Source organism: Eptatretus burgeri, chromosome 3, assembly GCF_056783735.1.
Source record: "Eptatretus burgeri isolate ZD-2024b chromosome 3, Ebu_testis_v1, whole genome shotgun sequence".
NCBI classification, from domain to species: domain Eukaryota; kingdom Metazoa; phylum Chordata; class Myxini; order Myxiniformes; family Myxinidae; genus Eptatretus; species Eptatretus burgeri.
In genome coordinates, this window is record NC_140963.1 from 78,434,019 (window position 1) to 78,458,923 (window position 24,905).

General features: G+C 44.3%; 1 protein-coding gene across 4 annotated transcripts in view; it reads right to left on the reverse strand.

The window, feature by feature from the left end:
* OLA1 (Obg like ATPase 1) overlaps positions 1-24,905 on the reverse strand; it is a 104,375-nt gene that overhangs the window by 21,218 nt on the left and 58,252 nt on the right. For all 4 annotated transcript variants that reach the window (XM_085874133.1, XM_085874129.1, XM_085874130.1 and 1 more), the window contains exons 7-9: positions 22,991-23,088; positions 3,474-3,614; positions 213-309 (exon numbers count right to left, since the gene is read on the reverse strand). In XM_085874133.1, the coding sequence (XP_085730259.1) occupies positions 213-309; positions 3,474-3,614; positions 22,991-23,088 (336 nt within the window). The remainder of the gene's footprint in view (positions 1-212; positions 310-3,473; positions 3,615-22,990; positions 23,089-24,905) is intronic.

Consider the following 24,905-nt stretch of genomic DNA (forward strand, 5'->3'; position numbering starts at 1 on the left):
CCATTCTTAACGTCGCACCAAGTGCCTATCCAACGCTTGGCTGCTTTTGCTTTGCAAATCCAATACAATCTATAACTATTCCCTTCAACTCCACCAATCCTACACAACCGGAGAGTAATTGAATGAGGAAAATTACAATTAGGTTTTCCATGGTTTTGCCATCGAAAGGACAGCAAAGTGTCACATGTCGAGGAAGGTGGAAGTGTCCTTACCCGGACTGTCCAGGCGCGCACCTCGTCTGGTCCAGCGGTGAAGAAGTATTCCAACTGCAATGCTGAGAAACCTGTCTTAATTATTTTTGAGAGAGCACTGTGTGTGTGTGTGTGTGTGTGTGTGTGTGTGTGTGTGTGTGTGTGTGTGTGTGTGTGTGTGTGTGTGTGTGTGTGTGTGTGTGTGTGTGTGTGTGTGTGTATAAGAAGGTGAGAAGTGGGAATATTGGAAGGGGGAGAGGGGGGTTGAGGACATGGAAACAAAAAGTGGAAATGACAAGTCAGCGGTGGTTCATTCGGCTTTTGCACTAAACTTATACCAAGACATTTCTATCACTTACAGTGTAATGGGAAGGAAAACAAAGTTACAGGGTTTTATCTGAGGTCGCTTGCTGTAACAACAAGTTACCAATTAAATAAAACAAACATGATGAAATGCACAAATGAGCGGAAAATTCATCAAATGGATAAATAGTTTAAGGAGAGAGCACGAGCAAGCGCAAACGGTTGTGCGTACGCTCACACGCATGTGCGCACGTCCACCCCAGAGGGGGAATGTGGATGTTCCCTCTCCAAGGTGGACTGGTCTATAAAATCGAGACTTCAATTGTCCTCCCGGTATTGGCTGCAACACAATCTTACTGAGAAGTAGAGGAATGTAGCTTTGCTAAGCTCATGCCTAATAGGCAGAGCCGATGCCTCTGTTGAGCCAGAAGAACCTTAAAAAAAAAACCCCGAAAAAAACCACATGTGTGTATATATACAGCATACATATTTTAAAAATAAAATGAAAGGGCACATTGACTCTAGATGTGACAGGATACTGACGTCACACACGTAAATTATGCCGGCACATCACCTCTAAACTAGGATGGCATCCATGTGGCACTCAGGTCTTTGCAGACTGAGATTTATGCCTTAGTTATGCTGTTTAAATGAAACAATTTATCAACAAAACAAATATGTTCATGCATTAAATGTCACTATATATATATATATATATATATATATATATATATATATATATATATATATATATATATATATATATATATATATATATATTCCGTTGTGGGAACAGTGATGGGGTAAATGGTGTAAAATAAACTAGTTGTGTCATTAATAAATGTTTAGCGCAAATGTGTGGTTTCTATGTAAAATGATAAGGCACGTGCTGAAGTTTGTACAGGAGCTGATAAATGTGACCCATTCCCTCCGTAAGCCTGCTACCAGCCCCCCCCCCACCCCCACCCCGGCTGTTCGTCATAATCTGTACGTGTTGTTTTAACATATCATATGGCATCTCTGCGAGCTCCACGAGCCACCAAACCCCCAGCCCTCGAGGAAAGCGCAATGCAAGACCCTGTGACCGTGCGGAAGGTATGAGCTGCATCAAGGCCTTAGAAACCGTTTGAAGCAAGAAGAAGCTGAGCAGTGAGCCAATGTGCAGCAGCACATGGTCACGGGGGCATAAGAGGCTGAGGAGGCAGAGGGAAAAACGATTGTGGGAGTTTGGAACCATCAAGTAGAGAGTTGAGCCAAGAGAAGATTCAGTCGAGCCAACAGTCCAGGAGTACAGGAGTCAAGCCGAGGGCTGTGCAGGAAAGTTCTGCTTTCAGCTCTTCAGTGCAAGCACAGTTCTGATCCTAGGATAGGATTCAAATGACGGAGACGTTGGAAACAACACTTGGAGTGCCAGGCAAGGAGAAACCCACATTGCCTTGGCCGGTCATGACAAGCCGGATGCACCGAGGCCGATCTCTCTCTCTCTCTTACACCATCATGTGAGACTTCGCCACCCCACGCAACCATCGTGTGGGGACCAGGTTTTTCAGTCTTGTAACCGCTCTCCTGGTCTTAGTTTGTGGTGTGTGGTTTAGGTTCAGCTTTTAGCCGTCGCGGTCTCGAGGGCACTAATTTATGTACAAAGAACCATCAGTGTGTGGCTTTCTTGTTCTCCCCAGCCCTTCACTTAAGAATAAACCCTGTTTTCTCACCACTGGCATGTTGGCCTGGTTGGTGCACAGTACAGATTTGGGAGATTATAACCGCGGTGCGAGTCAAAACTCACAGCCGTTGGAAATTGGTGAAAGGACCTCACGAGGAGGGGTATATTTGCAGTGCGTTCCCCTTGTGGTTCACACTCAGCCCCAATCCTTTTCAAATGGGGGAGCTACTGTAGGCAACAGATATCGCTGGAGTTTCTGTACGTCAGAAATCGAAAAAAAAATCTGTTCGGCTTTCCCGGCGAACAGTGTCCAAGGGCCATCCATCGCTAAATTGGTGACTGTCCAGGTGGAAGTTGTCCACCAGTTGTGTGTGTGTGTGTGTGTGTGTGTGTGTGTGTGTGTGTGTTTTGCATGCACTCCAAAACCCTTGGACGGAAAGCGTTTACCTTTGATGGTTGTACTTCGAGTGTGCGTGGGAAGGTTTTCGGCGTGAAAAAAAATGAATAGCCACAGGGATTGGGGAAGAGAGTTGAAAGGGGTGAGGTGGTGGTGGTGGTGGACACAAGTTCTCTATGTAAATGTGCGCTGTGTCGTGTCACCCAGTGGTGGTGGGAGACAGCATTACAAGTCGGCTGTGGAGATGACTTGCAATTTTGCACCGTACACATGACATACTGCAAGCACTTTACTAACCCTGCCAAAGGGAGAGTTATTATGCTCCCATAGAGGTGGGCGTTTCTCGTAACAAAACTTTTTCAGCACACCTTATACATGGTGTGGTGGGTCCACATAACCTACAGGATCGGAGGGTGTGCTCAAACATTCAAGCACCATTTTTGTTTTGGCACATTTTACAAATCGATACGACAAACAAGATAAGGAAACAAAATTATTGCCGTTTGATTTACAAAATACAGTGTTTCGTCTCATCATGTCAGGGTATCCGAGCAAACTAAAGGGAGTTGGAAATCCACAATATTTTCCAAAATCTGTTGCAATAGGAAATTGGATACAAGCTTGTCTTTCTTTTTAAGAACAAACATTTGGATGGAATGAGGATAATGGAACAAACACAATGAGACAACAGGGTACCACAAGAAATCCTGCATTTCCAAAACTGATGGCGAGATGAGGAAACGTTAACAGATATAGGTGAGATGTAACATTAAGATTAGCGAACTCGATTCATTCACCAGTCTGTATAATGTCTCACCAACGGACCATGAACGCGATAACCTTAAAAGCCACTGCGAAACACACTCCATCATTTATTTTTGTAATAATAGCAAACATTCTCTCGAGACGAGGCACTCACCTTGTGGTTTTGATCTCCTGCAGGTACTTCTCCATCTCGTCCTCCTGCATGTCCTCCAACTTCAGCTCCAGAGCACCACTGAATGGAATGAGGGCTGCTCCAGGATCATGGAGGTCGATCCACTCCTTGATCTTCAGCAGCCTATGAGAGCATGAGGTCACTCACTATACACATTCAAGAAGGCCACACCTCCATTAGATTCCCAGTCGTTGGTCTTTTGATGGACACCATTTTGTTGGTTTCAACTCAAAAAACGAATATAAACAAATGAACCAAAGCTACGCCATGCACAAGACCACAACTCGACAAATCCACGGTAGCTTTGTATTTTCTCTACAGAGTTTGGAGTCTTTGAAGAGGAGAACAGAGGAAAAGGGGTTATTAATGAGAGCATAGGGCAGTGGGAACATGTGGGTATTAGATGCTTAATATATAAACAAGATCTGAGAGTAAATTTGGGGGGAGGGTAACAGGGGGACACAAGATGGGATAATGAGTGGAAAAGATAATAGGTAGGAATGTCCTTAATGAGCCGAATCATCAAAGCAAATGAGATGTTGATGAACTGAACCCTAAAATCAATCGAGAGACGAGTGTGAATGGAGAGACACAAGGAGGCAATTCCAGACGTGAGAGAAGGAAAAGCAAGGAAAGCCTGAAGATCGTTTTTGTAACAAAAAAACGAGGCTCATGGAAGAGTGAGGTACCTAGAAAAGAGAAACATAATGAAAGTGAGAGCAATTGGACAATGGGGGGGGGGGGGGGGGACACAAACCAAGGGCATGAACTCACAGAAAAAGAGCAGGGAGGAGAGGAGGATGATATTGCAAAGAGCGTAGCTATTCTAAGGTAATTGAAGCCGTAAGCAGAGCGAAGAGTTTCTACTTTATACTCGTTGGCTAAAGATGACACGAATGCCTAACTGCTGCTACTCCTCTTTCAGCAGTGGTTGGAGGCCTGAAATCTCAAACAGGAGGACAGGACCATCACCTTTGGCATATCTCATGCATTCAACAGTGTGGCTTTCTGCTCTGTTTGCCAAGCTTGTTTCCTGTGGCACGAGGCCACCTTCATTTCTGCATTTCTAACGTCCTTCACTCACATGTGTTGCTATCAATGAGACCTCTCCTCTCCTCTTGCAGTGGAAGAGTTTTCCAGATCAATGTACCCCAAAGGATTGCATTTGCCCGTCTTGATCCTCATGGACAAAACGACTTCTCCAATGCTCTGGAAAACTCGTATTTTTACAGACAACTCCACATTGTGTCCTTCATTGAACAAACCAATCAAATGACAGGCAAAATTTGCTGCGTCAATCTCTGCGGATCTGGAATCGACTCGACACCGATTTGATAATGTGACATGTCCTAAAATATCAATCTCATCCTATCGCTCCAGAAGGATCGTCAAACGAACCCACCTATCTATTTCCATGGTCAACCACGAGAAATGGTTCAGTGTCTTGAACTTTTCGGCCTCACCACGACCTGTGACATCGGCTGGGTGAAAATTAAGGCCAAAACGCCTTCAAAGCCAGCTTCGAGTGGAGATCCTCTGTTGTTCCAAGTGTTTCTTTGGAATATCAGGAGCTACTCACAGCCAATAAAGGCCTGTGTCAATAGTGTAACAGAGTACCACACTCCCTTATGGGCCAATACACAACTTCACATCTGTCTCTCCTGGATTCTCTGAAATCTAAAGCTCTCAACATTACTGCAATCTCCCGAGACCAAGCCAAAGCAGGTTGTCTGTCATATTTCTCAAGCAGGCCGGTGGCCTCCCCCCTCCCCCCTCCCTACCACTTCTGCTCTGGTCCAGCTCCTTGTGCTCTCTCAGACCTCTGACCCTCTAAGGCAACTATCCCATTTCATCCACCATCCTTACCAACAACATATCTTTTTTAACCTCACCCCGCCCACCCCCAACCCCTTCACCTGATCCAATCCAACTCTCTAACTAGCAGGTTACTGCATTTCCTCCCCTCCTCTCTCTGCTATTTTCCTGTCCATTCATTCTCTTGCTTGTGTCTAACTGTCTCCTGAGTGCTGCCCCACTGTCGGTTTATTGACTTTATACCCACCATGGCGTTGAACGTTCCATGAGCCTCGATCTTGCAAGGAACACCCCCACCCTCCCCTCCAACAATAATAAATGTATGTACACATGACATGCTGTTGCAGGCCTGTTCCCAAGGATAACATCGACTTTCTCGTAGTACTGGCTCGTTTTTGGTGTGACCCAGATTTTCCTAATAGTAGAGTACATAAGCTAAAAATCGTTCACTTTATGATAAAAGCACCAAATTTTATTGGTGCTGTAGTTGTAGTTTAGGTCATACCTTTTTATTTTGAATACAGAGTCCCGATGAAAAATGATTTTGAAGCCTGGAACCCCCTAACCACCCCAAAACGTATTGATTTTACCTAAAGCACACTAATTTATGTGGCAAAATAACCATCTTTGCAAACGATATTATTTTAAAGAACATTCTATACTAATGCAGCAATATCGCATCACTCTGGATTGTATATTTTAAACATAGCATCATGTATCACGAGGATGGCACCTTTCATTTTGAAAAGGGGGCTTTGTGGCTGATGTTGATCTGCTGAAAGTTGAGGGTTACATTTTTAAATCTTCAATATCTTGGCATCAAAAACAAGATTGTGATGTTTTCAGTAAATTAATGTGTGAATGTACTTGTTTGTGAATCGAGTACGAGTTCAGAAGTGACCTTTAATCCTAATGTAGAAACGTATACCATTAGCATTATTAACCTATCCATTACTAAACTTATTTGGAATTTATTTTCAGATGTGCATCGAGCAAGGAAAGGAAGCAAAGGATGAAAGACATTCGTGCTTCGTGGTGGTGGTATTGGTGGTAGAGGTCATTGTTACAGTCTCCATCACGTCAAATATATGCCAACTTGTAATACCCAGGGGACACAAGTCAGCTACCTCTGGACAGCAAACAGAATTGGCACTGTGTTCTCTTTTTGCCAGGAAGACCAAAAAGAGAAACCCGTGCGATGTCCAGAGAAAGCTCGGACTCAGACGTCTGGATACATGTCAATTTGGATTGCATTCGGTGTTGGGAAGAAATACGGGCTCATTCCAATCCACACTATAATTTTCAGAATAGGATCCTCAAAAGCAGCAGCCTTACCGTTCTTCCATGCTCTCACGGGCTGTGATGTGACATCTGCATTGCATTTGCAGGCAGAAGAAAGAAGACTGTGGGACATTTGGACCATCTTCCCTGCAGTAACAGCAACAGATGCGTTCCTATCCCTCTCTGCATGACCAACATAACTCACTGAGGCAACACCAGCCACCCTTGAGCAACATGTTGTCCTACTCTACTGCGAAACGATGGCCCTTAGAAGTGTAAATAATGCACGCCAAGCCTTATTTACCAAGGGGAAGAGATCTCTGGAAAATATTCCCCCAACCCAAGCAGCTTTGAAGGACCATATCTGTCGAGGTGCCCATCAACGAACCGATGTATGGAGCCAGTTCTTGGTCAGGCAACCAGAGTTGCCCTCTCCATGTGATTGGGGCTGGCAGCAGGGAAAACAGGTTTTTTATTTTTATTTTTGTAGTCACTGTTGAGGCTCGTGTGAGAGCTAACACACAGAAATGCACAACAAGGGGAGCAGGAGACAAGAGGGGTGGGAGAGGGAAGGAAAAGCATTGGGGAACAGAGACATGAGGAGATCTGTGGATAGGAGAGGGATGGGGTGGGGTACACAGGGTAAACAAGATGGACAAAACAGGGACTTTCAGGAAGGAGTGTACATGTCCTGCCTGATGCCAGCAAAATGTGCAATGAGCTGCTACAGCGCAGATGCAAGAAAAGCTGTGCAAGATGATGTAAATGCCTACAAGTCAGCTCAGAGTGTACTCAACTATGTGCATATTCTGGCCAAGGGTCTTGTAGCAGGCAAGTAAACTAAATCAGTCTTCATAGACACATGACAGATACATGATAATCTGTTGGTTTTAATCTTTACCCATCATTTTCCTGCATACAAGTGCACCATGAGCAACTTGTCACAATGGTACAATAATACCTTGTCACACCTGTATTTATTTGTATATAAAGCAAGAGTAACTATTACAATTGGTGCCTTTTTTCAGAAACATCGTTAACATTTTATGTCCAGTCGTGCACATGTTTGAATGACGGGCGCTCCATATATTCCTGCGGTAATTACTGGTGTATCGACTTATCACATTTGGCTCTAAAGGAGGTATCAACTAATTGAATCATTACCAATGCTCTCGACAGTCTGCTAGTGCCCTGAGCTACCACTTCATCAGGCAGGGGTGTTGTGTGAGAGTGCTTTCCAAAGCGAATTTTTCGTGATTCCTGAAGGTGTTATATCTGCTCTGTCATGGTCGTGATTCAGGTGTTAAAAGTCTGGTGATTGTTTTGTCTGTCTGTCGTGGTGTTCCGGTGGGTGCTGGCACCTGGCAATTGGCTTTCAGTGATCTGGTCAGGAATCGACATCTGATGTTCTCACTTTGGTCATGAAAATAATAATCCTTACTTTATCATGAAATTTCCACAATTTTGAATATTCAATGAGGTCAGCTAATATAAAATCATACTATTTATAATGCAGGATAACCATTTCTAAAGGCAATCTATCGCTTCCTGAGGATAATGTGATGATATTTTTGACTTGAGTGATCGTAGGACTGTAAGTGACTGAGCCAAAATTTTCCACAAAAAACTGACTTCAGAATCTTTTTCAAAATTTGTGCCCTAATTTCATTATTATTGGCAATAAGAACCTATAATTTGACTTGGGAGTAGATTTTTGCCTCCGCTTTATGATGCCACAGTCATTTTCCTTAATATTTAGCCAAGATGACCTGTTTATGGGGGGGGGGGGTCCAATTAAACACATTTTGGTTGTTCCCTGTCAATGGCGGCCATTTTGAGTATCTCATGAGGTCATGTGTTTGCCGCTGCTATTTTCATATTCTCCAGTCCTTGCCCTTTCTCAAAATATATAGCTTGCATGGGTTTATTTGCTTTGTTTGGTCATGATTAGCCTATTTCTTCAGTTGCTATTGACAGTAAAGGTTAAAAGGAGAACCAACTACTTCCAGCCTTCAAAATGATATTTCATCGGGGCTCTGCAGCAAAAATGAAAAGATATGGCCTGAAGTACAACTCCACCAAATTTGGTGCTATATCACAATTTGAAAGATTCTAGGCATATGGCCAGCTTGTGTACTCTATAATGCCATAATGCAGTGATTAAATTACTAGTTTGCTCATGTTATCCTGAGGATAGGGTTAATGGGGGTAGAACGGATCACAGACAGAGATGGAAGATGACATATGATGGATGATGCAGTAATGGAAGGAATAGTATGATTTGCAATAGTAGGGATGGGGTGGGGGGCAGCAAATGCAGGCAGGGGTAAGGGTGGAGTGTGTGTAGGCAAGTGTTAGGGCAGCAAAGTAGGCAGTGGCAATTTAGGGGAGAATTTGGGGCTTTTTCAAGCTAGAGAGTGATGGAGAGGCAAAAACAGGATGAACTGCAATTGATAACATTATTGGTCTGGGCAGGGAAAACAAAACCTACAGTAAATGAAACAGCACACATGCCCTCGTAGCCAGTGAGAGGTTAAATTGATACAAGGGAATACAAGAAAGAGCAATCGGAGATTGCAGACCCTCATGGCCTCTCCAGGACTTGTTTTGTGTGGTGTATATTGCGTGGCAAATAAACGGAAGGATTTACAAAATGAAAGTTCGTTGATTGAAAATTAAAGGTCTAAATGGTCTAGTTGTAAACATATAAAGGTCAAATGGTCTGAAGTTCAAAAGGGTCAAAGGTGGAAATGTGGAAAAGTCTGAAAAGGTCTTCAAAGGTTGAAGGGGTCTAAAGAGTGTAATGTAAGCTCCCTTTAACCCTTTAGGGTTATAAATGTCTGAAGGGGTCTAAAGCGTCTTAAAATGTCGAAAAAGAGTCAAAGGTGAAAGAGGTAAGCAGGGTATTTAAAGGTCTGAAAGGTGTGAAGGTCTAAAGGCCCAGTCACACCTTGACGTTTTAGCCAGCTTATGCAGATTTTTGGAAAATTTGTGTAAAACGCTGGTACACGTCGAATACGTTATTGGTAAGTTTTGATAACATTGAGAGCACGCTGAAAAACACTGCCATACGTCGTAGTACGCTGGCTTTAAACATTGTACTTTTTGGTTGTCCTCAAATTTTCCATGCTTGAAATTTTAAGACTTATGCCAGCGTATGACTCACATGTTCTGCATAACGCTGGCCATAAGTTGTAGACACGTTACTTGTAAGTTACTCATAAGCCGAAACACGTCGAGGTAATGTTTAGCGTACCCGAAACTTATTTCTAACCTATGAGTAACATGTTGTACGCACGATATGCGAACGTTGGCACATGTCGACAAAAGTTACTTGTAAGGTACTCATAAGTCGAAACACGTCAAGGTAATGGTTAGCGTCAGTGTTCCAGACTCCATGTTTTTTTTTTGTTTTTTTTTCTTCGGTATGATGGTGATGTTGACACTTCGATTTGTAGTGCAGTTATAATATAATGTAATTAAAAGGCTGCCGCTCAACGATTTAAATTATAACCGCACTTGAAATCGAAGTGTCAACATCACCGTCATACCGAAGAAAAAAAAAAAACAAAAAAAAAAACATGGAGTCTGGAACACTGACGCTAACCATTACCTTGAGTGTTTCGACTTATGAGGACCTTACAAGTAACTTTTGTCGACGTGTGACAACGTTAGCATATCGTGCGTACAACTTATTCCCATCGCATTCGGAACGTGTTTCATACGGCAAGTACGTCGTAAAATGTTTAACACGTTTATAATTACAAGACGTACTCCACTTAATACGACGTATGATGGCGTACGTTAGCGTTCTATTCACGCATACCAAACTTACCCATACCGTATTCGATGTGCGCCAGCGTTTTAGACGCATTTTTCAGAGGTCGGCATACGCTGGCAAGATCATAAAGGTGTGACTGCGATGTTGACACTTCCATTTCTCCGGCGGTTATGATTTCAATCGTTGTGCGGCAGCCTTTTAATAGGCTACGTCACGACATCGTCGGCGATACGTGCAGCACGCTATGCATAACTTAGACTATCGTTGGGCATAGGTTGTGAATGCCGACAACAGGCTAAGCATTCGTTGGTATAAATTATCTATAAGACAACGAAACGTTCTGTGTCCGTAACTAATATGTTATGCATACGACCAACCCGTTATGAATACGTCCGAATCTTAAAAAAAACATCAAAAGTTCAACGTAAGCCAGCGTTTTACATACATTTTGATACGTTGCCATTGCTGGCTAAAACGTCAAGGTGTGACTGGGCCTTAAAGGAAAGAAAGGAGGGATCGAAGGGTCTTCAGGGTTCTAAAGGGTCAAAGAAGATCTACAACTGTGACCTTCACTATTTTTTAGAAGGAGGCCACTTTTGCCGAAAAGACATCAGTGTGAGAGCCTCCACACTGCCTGCAGGGCTCCAAAATGGCTTCTATTAGGTCCCACCTCCACATACTCTTTTTTTTATTATTATTTTTTATTTATTTGGCTTTTTCGTTGCGGTTACTGGGCAGAAAAGCATAATTGTCTGCATCCTGCCATCTACTGATGGAGTGATGTTACTTTTACGCTTCACATTGGAACACTCATTTGAAACCATTGGGTGAATTTGATGGCATTTATGGTGAATTATGATGGGGTGTTTTCACATTTTTGAACAGAGACATGGCAGAAGTAAATAGACACCATGATTTTGAAAGAATTTACTTATTGAACATTTGAAGCATATTTGGTCCATTTTAATACATACACTAGTATTATGTAGACATGCCATTTGCAGATTTCAATGCTTTTACTGTTTCAGGCATAGAACAAACGAGTTCTGAAATTTCCTCTTGTGGGATTTCTACCCAGGCTTCACGACAAAAGGTTTCGAAATTCTGCCCATGTTGTTGGTGTCCTGGTCTTTTTTCCACACAGCTCCATCCAATATGGCCCAGAGGTGTTCAATCGGATTCATGTCAGGAGAATGACTTGGCCATGGATGTCACTTGATCCCATTTCTGTCCTGCCATTCTTTGGTCTTTTTTGTAGTGTGGCATGGAGCTCCATCTACCATGAACAGAGTGTTGTTTTTGACCATCTGACCAGTGGAGAAGATGGGGAGACATCAATCATCAAGGATAGAAATGAGTGTCGTAGAGTTGATGTTGCCAACACACACAAGCTCTGACTGACCAGTGTTCCTGATTGCTCCCCACAGCATCACTGACAAACCACTGTGTTTGACAGTTGGCTGCAATCGATTCAAAGAGAACTCTTGACTGGGAAGTCTCCAGACTCATACGTGTCCACTGTCAGAAAATTGAGCAAAATGGGACTCATCTGAAAAAAATAAGTTTGCCAAAACTCCAAGGGTCTGTTGGCCATCTTGTCAGCCCACTTCTTTCTCCTTTGAATGTTCGCTGGTCTAAGAGGAGGTTTTCTCATAGCTGCTCTCTCTCACAGTAGCCCAGTTGATAAAGGTACCACACAGCAGTTCGTGAGCTAACTTGGACATCCTCTGCAACATCTGCTGCCTTGCAATTAGAAGTTTTCTCAATGGACCGCTTGACAGCTCAAAGACACCTTTCTGAGGACCCAGATCAACCAGAACGGGAAGCTGTGGATTCCTTTCCTTCATTGGTGAATTGCACAATCACCCGATTGACCGTAGAAAGCGGAATGCCAAGGTTCTGAGCTATCTGATGCTGGCTGACTCCACCTTCCAAATGGCCAACAATTCATCCTCTTTGAAAATCAGAAAGTTTGCGCTTCCTGGGTTTGAGACACAGTTAATTGTCGTACAAAACCCAGGAACTCGTTTCTGCAAAGAAATAGTCGAATATTAATTAGTACAAATCACTGAGTAAAACTGTTATACAAATGAAATGAAGAAATTTAGGGTGTCTATTTACTTCTGTCATGTCTCTGTATTATCGGCCATGTGTCAGGGGCTGCAGTTTAGGCCACAAGGGGCCGCCAGTGGCTTGTGGGCCATGCAATGAAGAACAGGGATCTAAAGGGTCTTAGAGGTCTTAGGTTTCTAAAGTAAGGAGGTAGGTGATGGTAAACATATTACATACTGCACTGTACTCTGCCGAAAATAGAAACCACAAGACTTATTTTGGGATGATGCTGTTAGAGAGGGGAGTGAAGCATGGGAAACGTGAGCAGAGAAAGGGTGAGCGGGGAGAAAGGGTGAGCGGGGAGAAAGGGTGAGCGGGGAGAAAGGGTGAGCGGGGAGAAAGGGTGAGCGGGGAGAAAGGGTGAGCGGGGAGAAAGGGTGAGCGAGGAGAAAGGGTGAGCAGGGAGAAAGGGTGAGCGGGGAAAAAGGGTGAGCGGAGATGGGGTGACCGGAGAAGGGGTGACCGGAGAAGGGGTGACCGGAGAAGGGGTGAGCGGAGAAGGGGTGAGCGGAGAAGGGGTGAGCGGAGAAGGGGTGAGCGGAGAAGGGGTGAGCGGAGAAGGGGTGAGCGGAGAAGGGGTGAGCGGAGAAGGGGTGAGCGGAGAAGGGGTGAGCGGAGAAGGGGTGAGCGGAGAAGGGGTGAGCGGAGAAGGGGTGAGCGGAGAAGGGGTGAGCGGAGAAGGGGTGAGCGGGGAAGGGGTGAGCGGGGAAGGGGTGAGCGGGGAAGGGGTGAGCGGGGAAGGGGTGAGCGGGGAAGGGGTGAGCGGGGAAGGGGTGAGCGGGGAAGGGGTGAGCGGGGAAGGGGTGAGCGGGGAAGGGGATTCAGCCAAAGGAAAAGCAGCATTAGCTTTACGACGAGGGCGCCTACAGCATTTCCACAACCCACAACAGAGAAGGGTAACATGATCCTTAAATTACCTTACCTTGAACGACGATCTTCCCTGCTTGGGGACCAAGGTACGAGATGATATTGTCGTCCTTATTATCAGTGTTAAAAACCTGTTCCGTTATAAATCCCCTCGCATTGATTTGTTTCATGAGCTTTGCATGAGAATGCGTTTGAGAATGGGGTTCAAATCCAGGAGTCGGAAATTAAGTATTTGGCAATAAGGTTCGCATACGGAGTTGGAAAATGAACATTTGGGAATTAGGTTTGAAGGATAATGAAGGTTTACGGATGAGGAACAATACAATGGGGAAGGTTCTACCGGTAATCAGCGACCCAGTAATGGCAGACCGTTCAGATGCCGCATTTTCTCCTCAAACCAACCGATCTAACAACTCGATATTATCGTCCAACATCATAACCTTTCTCTGCCTTTTGGCACAACTATCTTTGTCCATTGCTTTACATTTGGGCTCCTTAAAAACGGTGCACGAGAAACACCACATGCTCATAATGGAAGGTAATCGTTCATGCACAGGATGCAAAAGATGACTCATCTCAGCAAAAAAAAAACCACGATTGGCAAAAATTAAATCCCACGATAACGGAATCTGAACACAATTGGATTCCCACGATTGGTAGAATCCCACGATAGTAGAACCCATACTATTGAAGGATTTTCTTTTACTTGCAAAATCCATAAAACAAATTTGACCTTAAAAATAATTGGTGATTGAATTCAATGACCAAATATGCAAATCCTCTTCAGATTTCCAGTCCATTGGATGAAAATTGACGATTTTAGAAATTTTCACCTAAGTTGTTGACCTCAAAAATAATTGGCAGTTAAATTCAGTGAGCTGAGATGCAAACCACATTCAAATTTGAAATCAATCGGATGAAAATTGACAGTTTTAGAAATTTTGCCGATGTTTACGTCAAAAGTAATTGGTGGTTGAAGCCACTGATCTGATGTGCAAATACTCTGCAAATTTAACTCAATCATATGAAAATTCATGATTTTAGAAATTTGACAAAGTTGTTGACCTTCTGACCTTAAAATCAATAGACTTCTTGCTTATGACCAACACCACCATTTTGTGAAGTTTCATGGAGATTGACCTCTCGGTGATTGACAAACAAACAGACAGACAGATAGACAAAACAAGAAGATGTCGTCGTGCAAAGCACGATACTTGCAAAATCCATAAAACAAATTTGACCTCAAAAATAATTGGTGGTAGAATTCAATGACCAAATATGCAACTCCTCTTCAGATTTCAAGTGAATCGATAAAAATTGACAATTTTAGAAATTTGGACTATGTCGACCTTTTGGTCTATATTGACCTCAAAAATAATTGGTGGTTGAATTCAGTTACCTAAAATATAAGTCCTCTTCAAATTTCAAGTCAATCGGATGAAAATTGAGGATTTTAGAAATATCACTTTAGTTGTTGACCTTGAGCCGATATGGATCTTAACAATAATTGGTGGTTGAATTCAGTGACCTGAAATATATATCCTCTTCAAATTTCAAGTCAATCAGATGAAAATTGAAGATTTTAGAAATCTCACCTAAGTTGTTGACCTTTTGACCTCAAAAACAATAGGTTTTCTTCCTTATGATAAACTCTACCATGTGGTGAAGTTTTGTGAAGATTGGTTTAAAATTGTGACCTGTAGGCGACAGACAGACAGACCAAGCCGGTAGGTGGCGATGGGTCGCCGAGCATCCAAAGTATAAGATATACAGCAAAATGGATGTCATATAGCGGATAGGGAATCACCTTAAGATTATGCATATCAAATCTCATCCAGTTCCATCTTCTGATAACTACTCTGTATCCATTTGAATGAAAAGTACCGAAATGCGGTTTGAAATCGGAAATCCCCAAAGTTTGAGGGGGTGCTGTGGGTGAACAAAGATCTAAATTGAAAAATCCGGCTCGATCGTTTGTGCACAATGTATTCCAGACGATTAGTGTGAATTTTCATGACCATCCGACCATAACCGAGGAGTAGCATTTGGCACGAAGGCACCTCCAACTCTCGCATATTATCGATTTTTGCACTAATTGACCTTTGACCCCTGACCTAAGCGAAATCGGTCAATATGTCCTGAGGCAAAGTTGTAGTATAGTACTCATTGAGTACCATGAACCTGCAGTTTCATTCGTATCGATGCACTCACCTGGTCGCTCGGGGGCCTTCAATTTTCACGCATACCCTAATTGTAGGGGGTGCTGCGGGTAAAGTATTCCATATATCACAAAAAGCGGAATATATTTGATAGAGCATCACCTGTAGATCATTCGTGCCAAATTTCATAACCCTACGTGGGATAATGGCTTTCAGAATTGATTTCGCGTGAACGGTACCGATTTTGAAGGTTTTTCGGTTGTTGCGAGGGCACCAAAGCGTCCCGAGCAACCATCACAATTTCCAAAGCACGAGGTCATAAGATGTACCAACCACCCGAGTTTGGTCAAAATCCGCCCACGTTTACTACCAATTATGCTGATGACAAACGAACAAACATCCAAACAAACACACAGAATTACTGACAATAAGGGTCACCTATTTTGGCGACCCAACAGACAGAATAACAATCGATGAACCAATATACTTGAAATATCTTTGATTTTCACAAGTAACAAATAAACAGCCAAAAAAGACAGAATAACACACATGACAAATGAATATACAGCACAGTGCAGTACTTGAAAAATCTTCGACTTTCACAAATAACAGACAGACAGACGAGTGAAAACACAATCTCCGTTCATCTTCGGTGTTCAAGGTAATTAACACAGTGAGAATGCCAAACCTGGGCGTCACTTTGAAATCCAACTTGGAAACGTGGTCTGCCTAGGAGAGTTCATAATTCGTAGCAAGGCCAAGGATTCAAGGGACTGAACTTCTTCCAGAGGTTGATCGTAGATTTGTAGAACTGGATTGATGGGTTTGTTATAAAAAAAAGGATCTTTCCACAACAGTAACTCCTTGGGGGCAGTGTTCTAGGAATAACTTATATCTTAAACCTTGAACATACGTTTGTGCTTTAAAGGCCTTTAAAGGTGTGTGGCAAGGACTAATTGATTCGATTTTGGTGAAGATCTGAATATGGATCCAGATCCAAAATTTTTCAAGTGATTCTTCAAGTCAGGTCAGGTATGGGAGCATGTTCTGGAGTAGTACGTCGCTGCGTACACTTTCTGCCGGTACTCTCGGGGCCTCCGTTTGGCCATCCCCAAGGTCGATGTCTGGCCCATCCCCATCTCCTCGAGATGCCGATCAACCTGCTGCTACTATGAGGCACGTGGTCAGCCCATTGACATCCTCCACCCATGAGGGTTCCTCGCTGAGAGAATCTGTTGAGCAGGATCAGCATCAGGAAAACGAGCCACATATCCATACAGCCGCAACTGACGCTTATTGACGAACGCAGGTAAGAAAGCTCATCTGAATCTCTCTCAGGAACTGCATCCGTAGAGCAAGATTGGAAGCACAAAGGACTTGAAGACACGGACATTCATCTTCCTGCATATGTACCGACAGCGCCAGACCCCATGATCCAGTGAATCCATGACTCCCCAGGCTCGATCCAAACATCTTTTGACCTCTGGCTCACAGCCAGTGGAGACATGAATATCGTTGCCAAGGTAAGTTATTTGTTCTGTGACCACAACATCCTCACCACAAACAGGTATGGACAAGAAGGCAGCATCCAAGATGCCAATGAAAGCCTGGATCTCAGTTGCGACCCAGAAAGCCATAATCCCAGCGGCTCCAACTCGTCATTCAGCACCTCGAGGGCACCCAAAAGGATATCCAGTCTCCGCAAAGCTGACTGCATCATCTGCGAAATCAAGGTCAGTGATCTTGACATTCCCAAACGATGCACCGCAGCTTGATCTCTCTGACATCCTCGCCAGAATCCAGTCAGTATATGTGCTGAAAAGTGCGGAGATCAGTACACACCCCTGACAAACTCCAGTAACAACTTGAAATAAGTCAGAGAAGGAACCACCACATCTCACAGCACTCGGTACCAGAGGAAAGTTCAGACAACAGATCGATCAAGTTTTGGTGGCACCCTACGAAGACTGAGAATCCTCCAGAGGGCATCCTGGTTCACGGAATTGAACACTTTGCAGATATCAACAGAGGTTGCAAGCAGCCCCTGCCAAAACTTTGGTCTGCATTCGGTGAGGACCCAAAAAGCAAGGATACGGTCAATCGTTGACCTCTTTGGCGTAAAGCCTGACTGCTCTGAGCGCTGGTGCTTCAGCAGATGGAGGCGAACCCGATCAAGAATTATCCGAGCAAAGACCTTGCCGGGAACTGAGAACAGCGTCACCCCTCGGGAGTTGTTGCAGTCCTGGAGATCACCCTTCCCAATCCAGAGAAGGACAACAAGGCCACTCTTCCAGTCAGAGCACAGAACTGCATGCAATGACATCAGTACAGCATTTCCACCAGCCTTGAGAAGTTCAGCATGGATGCCACAGATCCCAGGAGCTACACTCCATTTCAACTGGTGCACCACAGTCTGTGTTTCCACAAACAAAGGTGGAACACAGCTGATTGGGGGGCCAGCAATAGGGATAGTAACACTCCTGAAATCTAACTCAATGGTTGGTGGGTCAGCCTGGTACAGCCACTCAAAGTAACCGGCCCAGCGGGCCTTCACTTCAGACTCCTCTATCAAGAGCCCACCACCCTCTGCTCATACTGTAGTACACCGAGGGGCAGGCTTGGATGAATGCAATGCGCGAATTCCCCTGTAAGCAGGACGAGAATCATTTGACCACAGGTGATGCTCTACCCGCTCACAGATTCCTCGCACATAGGCCTCCTTGTCCACCCTGAGTGCACATACAGTTTTAAGCCTCAGCTCCCTGAACAGCTCAGCCATTCAGCGTGGCCCTGCGACTCTGGGCAATGGTGTCCAGTGTCCCTTGAGAGACAAAATTCTTCTTCTCCCTCCGGTGAGTTTCAAGACATCTACCGGCAACATCAAGGACGGTGGTCTTGAAGGCACTCCACAACTCTTCAGGATCCCCCAAAGCACCCAGACACCCCAAATCTCTACTCAGCCTGTTTGCAAACTCCTCAGCTACCCTCTCATCCTTGAGCTTGCCAACATCCAGCCTAGGCTGGGATTGTACCATTCTCCTGGCTTTAAGGTGCAACTTTAGAGTTGCGCCAAGAAGCTGGTGATCAGTATTTGAGGAACTGGGCACTCCGGTAGACCCTGCAGTTCTGGATCGTCCTCCAGCGACCATTAACGAGCACATGGTCAATCTCCTTTGCTACACTGCCAGCGTTGGAATACCAAGTCTAGCAATGAGCTTGTGGGAGCTGAAATCATGAACCGGCCACCCTCAGTCCATGACTTCTTGTAAAGTCAAGGAAATTAGTGCTATTCTGGTTCACAGTTCCAGACCCATGGGGACCAACACATGTCCCATAACATCCCTGTCAGTTCCAGTCGATGCATTGATATACCCCAAGACGAGAAGTGTATCTCGCCTGGGGCACTCATTAACCACAGACTCGAGTGTGGAATCGAATGCATCCTTCATAGTGAAATCACTCGCCTCAATCAGAGCATATCCAGAAACCAGGGAAATGACAGCCAAGGAGTGACGAATCCTTAGTCTCATAATACGCTCGTTGACTGGTGTTATCTCAATTATCATTCGAGTCAGCTTATTGGACACAGCTCCAGCAACTCCTTGGGCATGGTAACCATCAGAGCGACCAGACCAATAGTAGGTGTAACCACCCACCATGATCTCGCCGCAATCCGGTCTCCCAACCTCAGAGAGTGCTGCAATACCAATGTCCAAACGTTTGAGCTCAGATAATAACAGAGACAGGTGATCATCCTCTTCGGGATAGGACATTCCAGGCACCCACCCTAAAGGACCGCCTCGGGTTAACCCAAGGAGACCGCCGTCTGGTGGACGACACCTCAGCACCATCCCGACACACTCTCCCGCAATCTGACCAGGGAAGGTTACCCCATGGTTTCTCTCCTATCATCAAAGATTGGGGGTCCCGAAGGCTTTGCCCCAATCCCGTTATCCGGTGAGCTGCCCTGCAAATGGAAGCTGTACAGGAGGTACTCCCACTGAGTGGGTTTTCAGATTTTTTATGCTCCTGGAATGTTTTGCGGAATGAAGGGTTTTACGGTGGCCGGAGTGCAAATCCTGCCACCAAACTCCTCATAAGAAGTAACCCAACTGCAGGAGGACATCCGCAGACACAGTCAGGCACAGTCAGGCACTAGAAATGGATGGCTATTGGCTCACAAGGATCTACTCCACCCTTTGACAGGTTTTGTTCTTCATCCTGATGGGTGTCCATATCATACACCCTCTTCACCAAGAAACTTGGTAGGGGGAGACGGTTTAGTCACCGACAACCCGACCATGGAACAGGATAGTACATGTTTACATGGTACCCGTAGCAAGTCACAGATCTCGTCTGACCTGACCTGACAAAGAGTGAACCCTTTTGACAGTAGCCCTCGGAATTTCAATTAAATAGCTGGTTTCAACTGGTCCCAGAGCATTTCACAATAACGAACACTGTTTACCATTGTGCCCTCCCCGCCCCCCTTCCTGATAGTGTTACAAAATTGGGCCTTGTGAGACCCAGAAAAGTGTGAACATCATTTTTCTGGCCGATGGTTGACTTTTGAACTTCCTTTTAACTGGTGATGTCGGATGTTTCCACTTCCTACCCTGGCGATTTCTCTCTGGCTCGTAATGGTGGATCAACGTCTCGTCTCCAGTGACAATGGATCTCAAAAAAAAAACAAAAAACATTCTCTTCATGAGGAAAGCTGTTCAAAATGCTTTGGTAGCTTCTCACATGGTTGCACTTCTGCTCTTCTGTGAGTTTGTTTGGAACCCATCTTGCAGAAACTTTATAAAAGCGAAGTCGGATGTTGATGATTTCATGTGCAGAACCATGACTGATGTTCAGATGTCGTGCCATTTCGTCAATAGTCGACCGTCGGTTATCTAGAATCATGACGCGGACTCATTCAATGTTTTCTTCTGTTGTGGACATGGATGGGCATCCAGCTAGTTCATAATCAGTGACATGTGTGGGACCGTTTTAAACATGGGAATACAATCACACACACACACACCGTCTCGGTAACCACTGTTCACATTTTGTGTTGAAAGTCTGCGATGGATTTCTGCCCTGATACACCATCAGCCCACAAAAATCGTGTCACTGCACACTGCTCCTCTTTGGTGCAAACGGACAGTGAAGTGGTCATACTAACTCCCTTACAATGATACCACTGACTGCTCAAGGTTGAAACTGCTTCACAATGGCGCAGACAGTTCATGCTTATACCTGCAAGTACAATAAGCAATGTGGTCAACACAACACAGTTTTTAATATATCATTGTGGATACTTTTTGACTCACCCTCCACTATATATATATATATATTTTGTTTTTTCAGTTCTGGAAACAGCCCAGGGGTAGAGCATACATTGACATGTAAGGTGACACGAGGATCAGTTCTTTCATTGGTCTTTGTGAAGATAGTCTTTGGCCCCTTGTCAAAGTGCTGTTCAAGTGGCATGCATTGGTTAGTTAGTTCACGTGTTTCCCAGGTGTGATGTCCTCTCTCCCCCTCCCCCCCCCTTTGCTAATTTCAATCGTTCCTCCCTCACCTCATCAATCCGTTCCAAACCCTCTGCTACTTTCAACACTCATCAGTCCGTTCTCTCCTGTGCTACATTCAATCCCTCCTTTACCCCATCAGTCCGTTTCCTCTCACCCCCCACCCCACCTTTTGCTCCTTTCAACAATCCCTTCTTTACACCTTCAGTCTGTTGCCGCCTTTGCTTTCTCACTCCACCAATAATCCCCTTCACCAAACCTCATTTCAACAATCCCACCTTCACCACATCGGTCTTATCTTCAACCCCACGACCGTTTGGTAATCCCTCGGTCTGGTGGTTTCCCTCTCCGTTTTCACTCCATTCGCTCATTGTTTGGATGGGCCACATTTGGTCCATCTGTGGTCATTTATCCTTCAGGCCGATCGGAGTACATTCACTGCGTGGGACTGTGTCCATGCTCACATACATGCATGTTTGCGTTACGAGGTGCGGTGCTTTTCCTGTGCATGGTGGGGTGTGGCACATCTCACAGGCAGGTTGCAGTGGGGACTGTATTATGAACACTTGCGCACGAGGGAGGGAGCGGGGGCTCTCGTCGCGGCCTTGGGCGCGTGAAGGGAGGGGCGGGGGCTGCAGTGAAATTTCCCTCAGAATGATGATGCGTTTCCCACAAGCTGCATCGTGGACTCACTCGCATCAGATGTGGACCAATGAGCAGGTGGCTCACACGAACTGAGACGGAAAAAGTGATGTGAAGACGATGACGACATGAGTGCAAGGGATGAGACAAGAGAAAAGCAATGTCCTGCAGGGAGAAAGGAGCTTGGAGCTGGTCCTCGTCCTTGCAGGAAAAAGCCATATCCGAGGAGCATAAATGAGCTCAAAAGTTGTCCTTGTCCTGCAAGGAGCAGAAGGCTCAGAGATGAGAAAAAGTGACATCATGAGGAGGAAGAAGCTGAGGTATAGGAGGGCGAGTCGCATATCTTGCATGCCGGGTCTGGATACCTTCAAGGTCACGGCTGCATCGCGACTGCCCATCTTCCTCATCCTTTCCCTCACATTCTGTAGCATATTTGGATGATGGCGCAGCCCTGTTTGGTGGGCTGTGTGAGGTGAGGGAGAAAAGCAAAGACCTTACTTTTATTTTCTTCGTACTTTACTTTACTTTTCTTCTCAAGTTCTTCTTCTTGTCTTCTCTTCTGTGAGTAAGACTGTATAAGAAAGAATACGTTAGGTAAATCTGCTCTTATGTGCCTTTTGCTTTCTTCCCTGTAAATACTTGCTTGTGGGTGTAATATACAAGTGTTTGTTGTTATTTACAATCTGTCTTGGTTATCTTTTCCTTCATTGGTCTGACACAGTGTACAAGTACAGTTAGACGGGAAGTTGTACCCAGCCTAATTTGCTCTGTTAGCCGGTGCTGCACCTATCTGTTCTGCTTGGCAGAAGATCACCAGGTGTGATGCTGAGGGTGTGGCCTCTAGTCAGGTTGACATGCCAAGAGAAAGGTACCGCAGAAACATCGAAAAGTAATCCTGTTAGGCTGGTAGTCAAAGTCAAGCGGCTACGGCTGTGCAAGAACTACAGTCCGGTGGACCATGGAGTTATCTGTGGTTGGTGGCCTCAGGACCGGATGTTCGGGAGAAACTTGAGTACTTCCCCTCATGGCGAGCCCCAAACTCCAGGCCGCCGTAAATACATATGTGCATTAAATTATTTTGTGTGCACATATATCTTTACAATTGCATTCTCACTTAAGTTTTGGGGAAACTGAAGCTGGAATGTAATTGCAAAGATGCATGTGCAGTCTGTGAACACACAATAATCCAACTGAAACAAATTAACTCATGCAACAATCACAGAACATGGTTATATGAGCTGTTTGAGAATATTTATGGTATTTACAGGGACCCGTCATAGACGGGCACTTCAGCTAGTGTAAGCAATGATGAAACGGCCTTACCACTTGTTTTTCTTGCGGATGTAATCCTTTTCCGAGAGGTTGACGAGATATATCATGGGTTTTGATGTAAGGAACAGGTATTTATTCAATACCTCAATCTGCACACACAGAAAACACTCGTGTTAACTCGCCATGGAGTTTCCATGTAAACTCCGTGTTCCAAGGAATAAAATATTTAAACGCAAGACAGCACTTGCATTCTACAAACAATGCAGAAAATCAAACCTCAGACCTCGACACCAATTTTATTATATTTTTAAAGAAAATAAAAAAAGCTTTTGGACAAAGCAGGTATCTGATGCGTATACAAGGGAATGACAAGCCCACGCAGAACACAACCACAACAACCTGCACCCATTCCTCCCTTGCCCGTCAATCAGATCCTAAATAGTCTCCTCGGAGAGAGTTTGTGGTCCGACAAAAGGCTTTGGGGTGACGCGTGTTGGGAGTCAAAGGTGTTTGAATGGCAAAACACAAAGAGTATTTGGATGTGTTGGAATCGGTATATGTATGGCCTTGACCAAATCATGATGTAATGCAGTAAAACATACCAGGTAAAAGAAAAAAAAGGCACTCATTCATAGGTGTAATTAACAATGTGGGCATTTACGATACAATGTTAGTGTTGATACTCGGTATCTTCAAAACGAGAAGCACAGTTTGCACTTTTTGAATTTTAAAGAACACTCATTTATTTTTTTGATATCGCTTCAAACCTAATGTGAGATACCTTTGAGCCTTTGCCTCTCTCCGGGCAATTGGGAAATCAAAAAATTGCTTATAAGTTAAAGTTATAACTTCAAATAAAATAGCATTTTAAAGTCCTTACGAGTCCATCATGTATCTGTGTTTGTGTGTTTATATATGTGTGTTTGTATGTATATGTAGATGTATATGTAAATGTATGTACGTGGATGTATGTATGTATGTATGTATGTGGATGTGTGTGTGTTTGTGCGTATGCGTATATTGTTTTGTCTGGCTTCCTTCTTGGGATGACGGTGCAGCAATTGGTCTTTATTTTGATTGCAGTACAGTCGGACACCAACATTCACGTTTCCCCTATTTGCAGTTCATTAAAATGTGACCTGCTTCTACATTTGCGGCCCTGTGCTTCACGTATTTGCAAGTTATTTTTTTTTCGTATTTACAGTTTTTCTGATCCGCCTCTACATTTGTGGGGGCGTTCACGTATTCATGGTTTTTCACGGGTGTATTTGCAGTTTTTCTGACCTGCTTCGACATTCACAACCCTGTGCTTCACGTATTCACTGTTTTTCTGACTTGCTTCTACATTCACAACCCTGTGCTTCACGTATTCACTGTTTTTCTGACCTGTTTCTACATTCACAACCCTGTGCTTCACGTATTCACTGTTTTTCTGACCTGTTTCTACATTCACAACCCTGTGCTTCACGTATTCACTGTTTTTCTGACCTGTTTCTACATTCACAACCCTGTGCTTCACGTATTCACTGTTTTTCTGACCTGTTTCTACATTCACAACCCTGTGCTTCACGTATTCACTGTTTTTCTGACCTGCTTCTACATTCGCAGCCCTGTGCTTCACGTATTCACTGTTTTTCTGACCTGCTTCTACATTCGCAACCCTGTCCTTCACGTATTCACTGTTTTTCTGACCTGCTTCTACATTCACAACCCTGTGCTTCACGTATTCATTGTTTTTCTGACCTGCTTCTACATTCACAACCCTGTCCTTCACGTATTCATTGTTTTTCTGACCTGCTTCTACATTCACAACCCTGTGCTTCACATATTCACTGTTTTTTTGACTTGCTTCTACATTCGCAGCCCTGTTCTTCACATATTCATGGTTTTTGATGCGATTTTCTTTCCCCTCATGAACCACGAACTGCCGGGAACCTATCCCCATTTTTCCCATTGAAACAATACA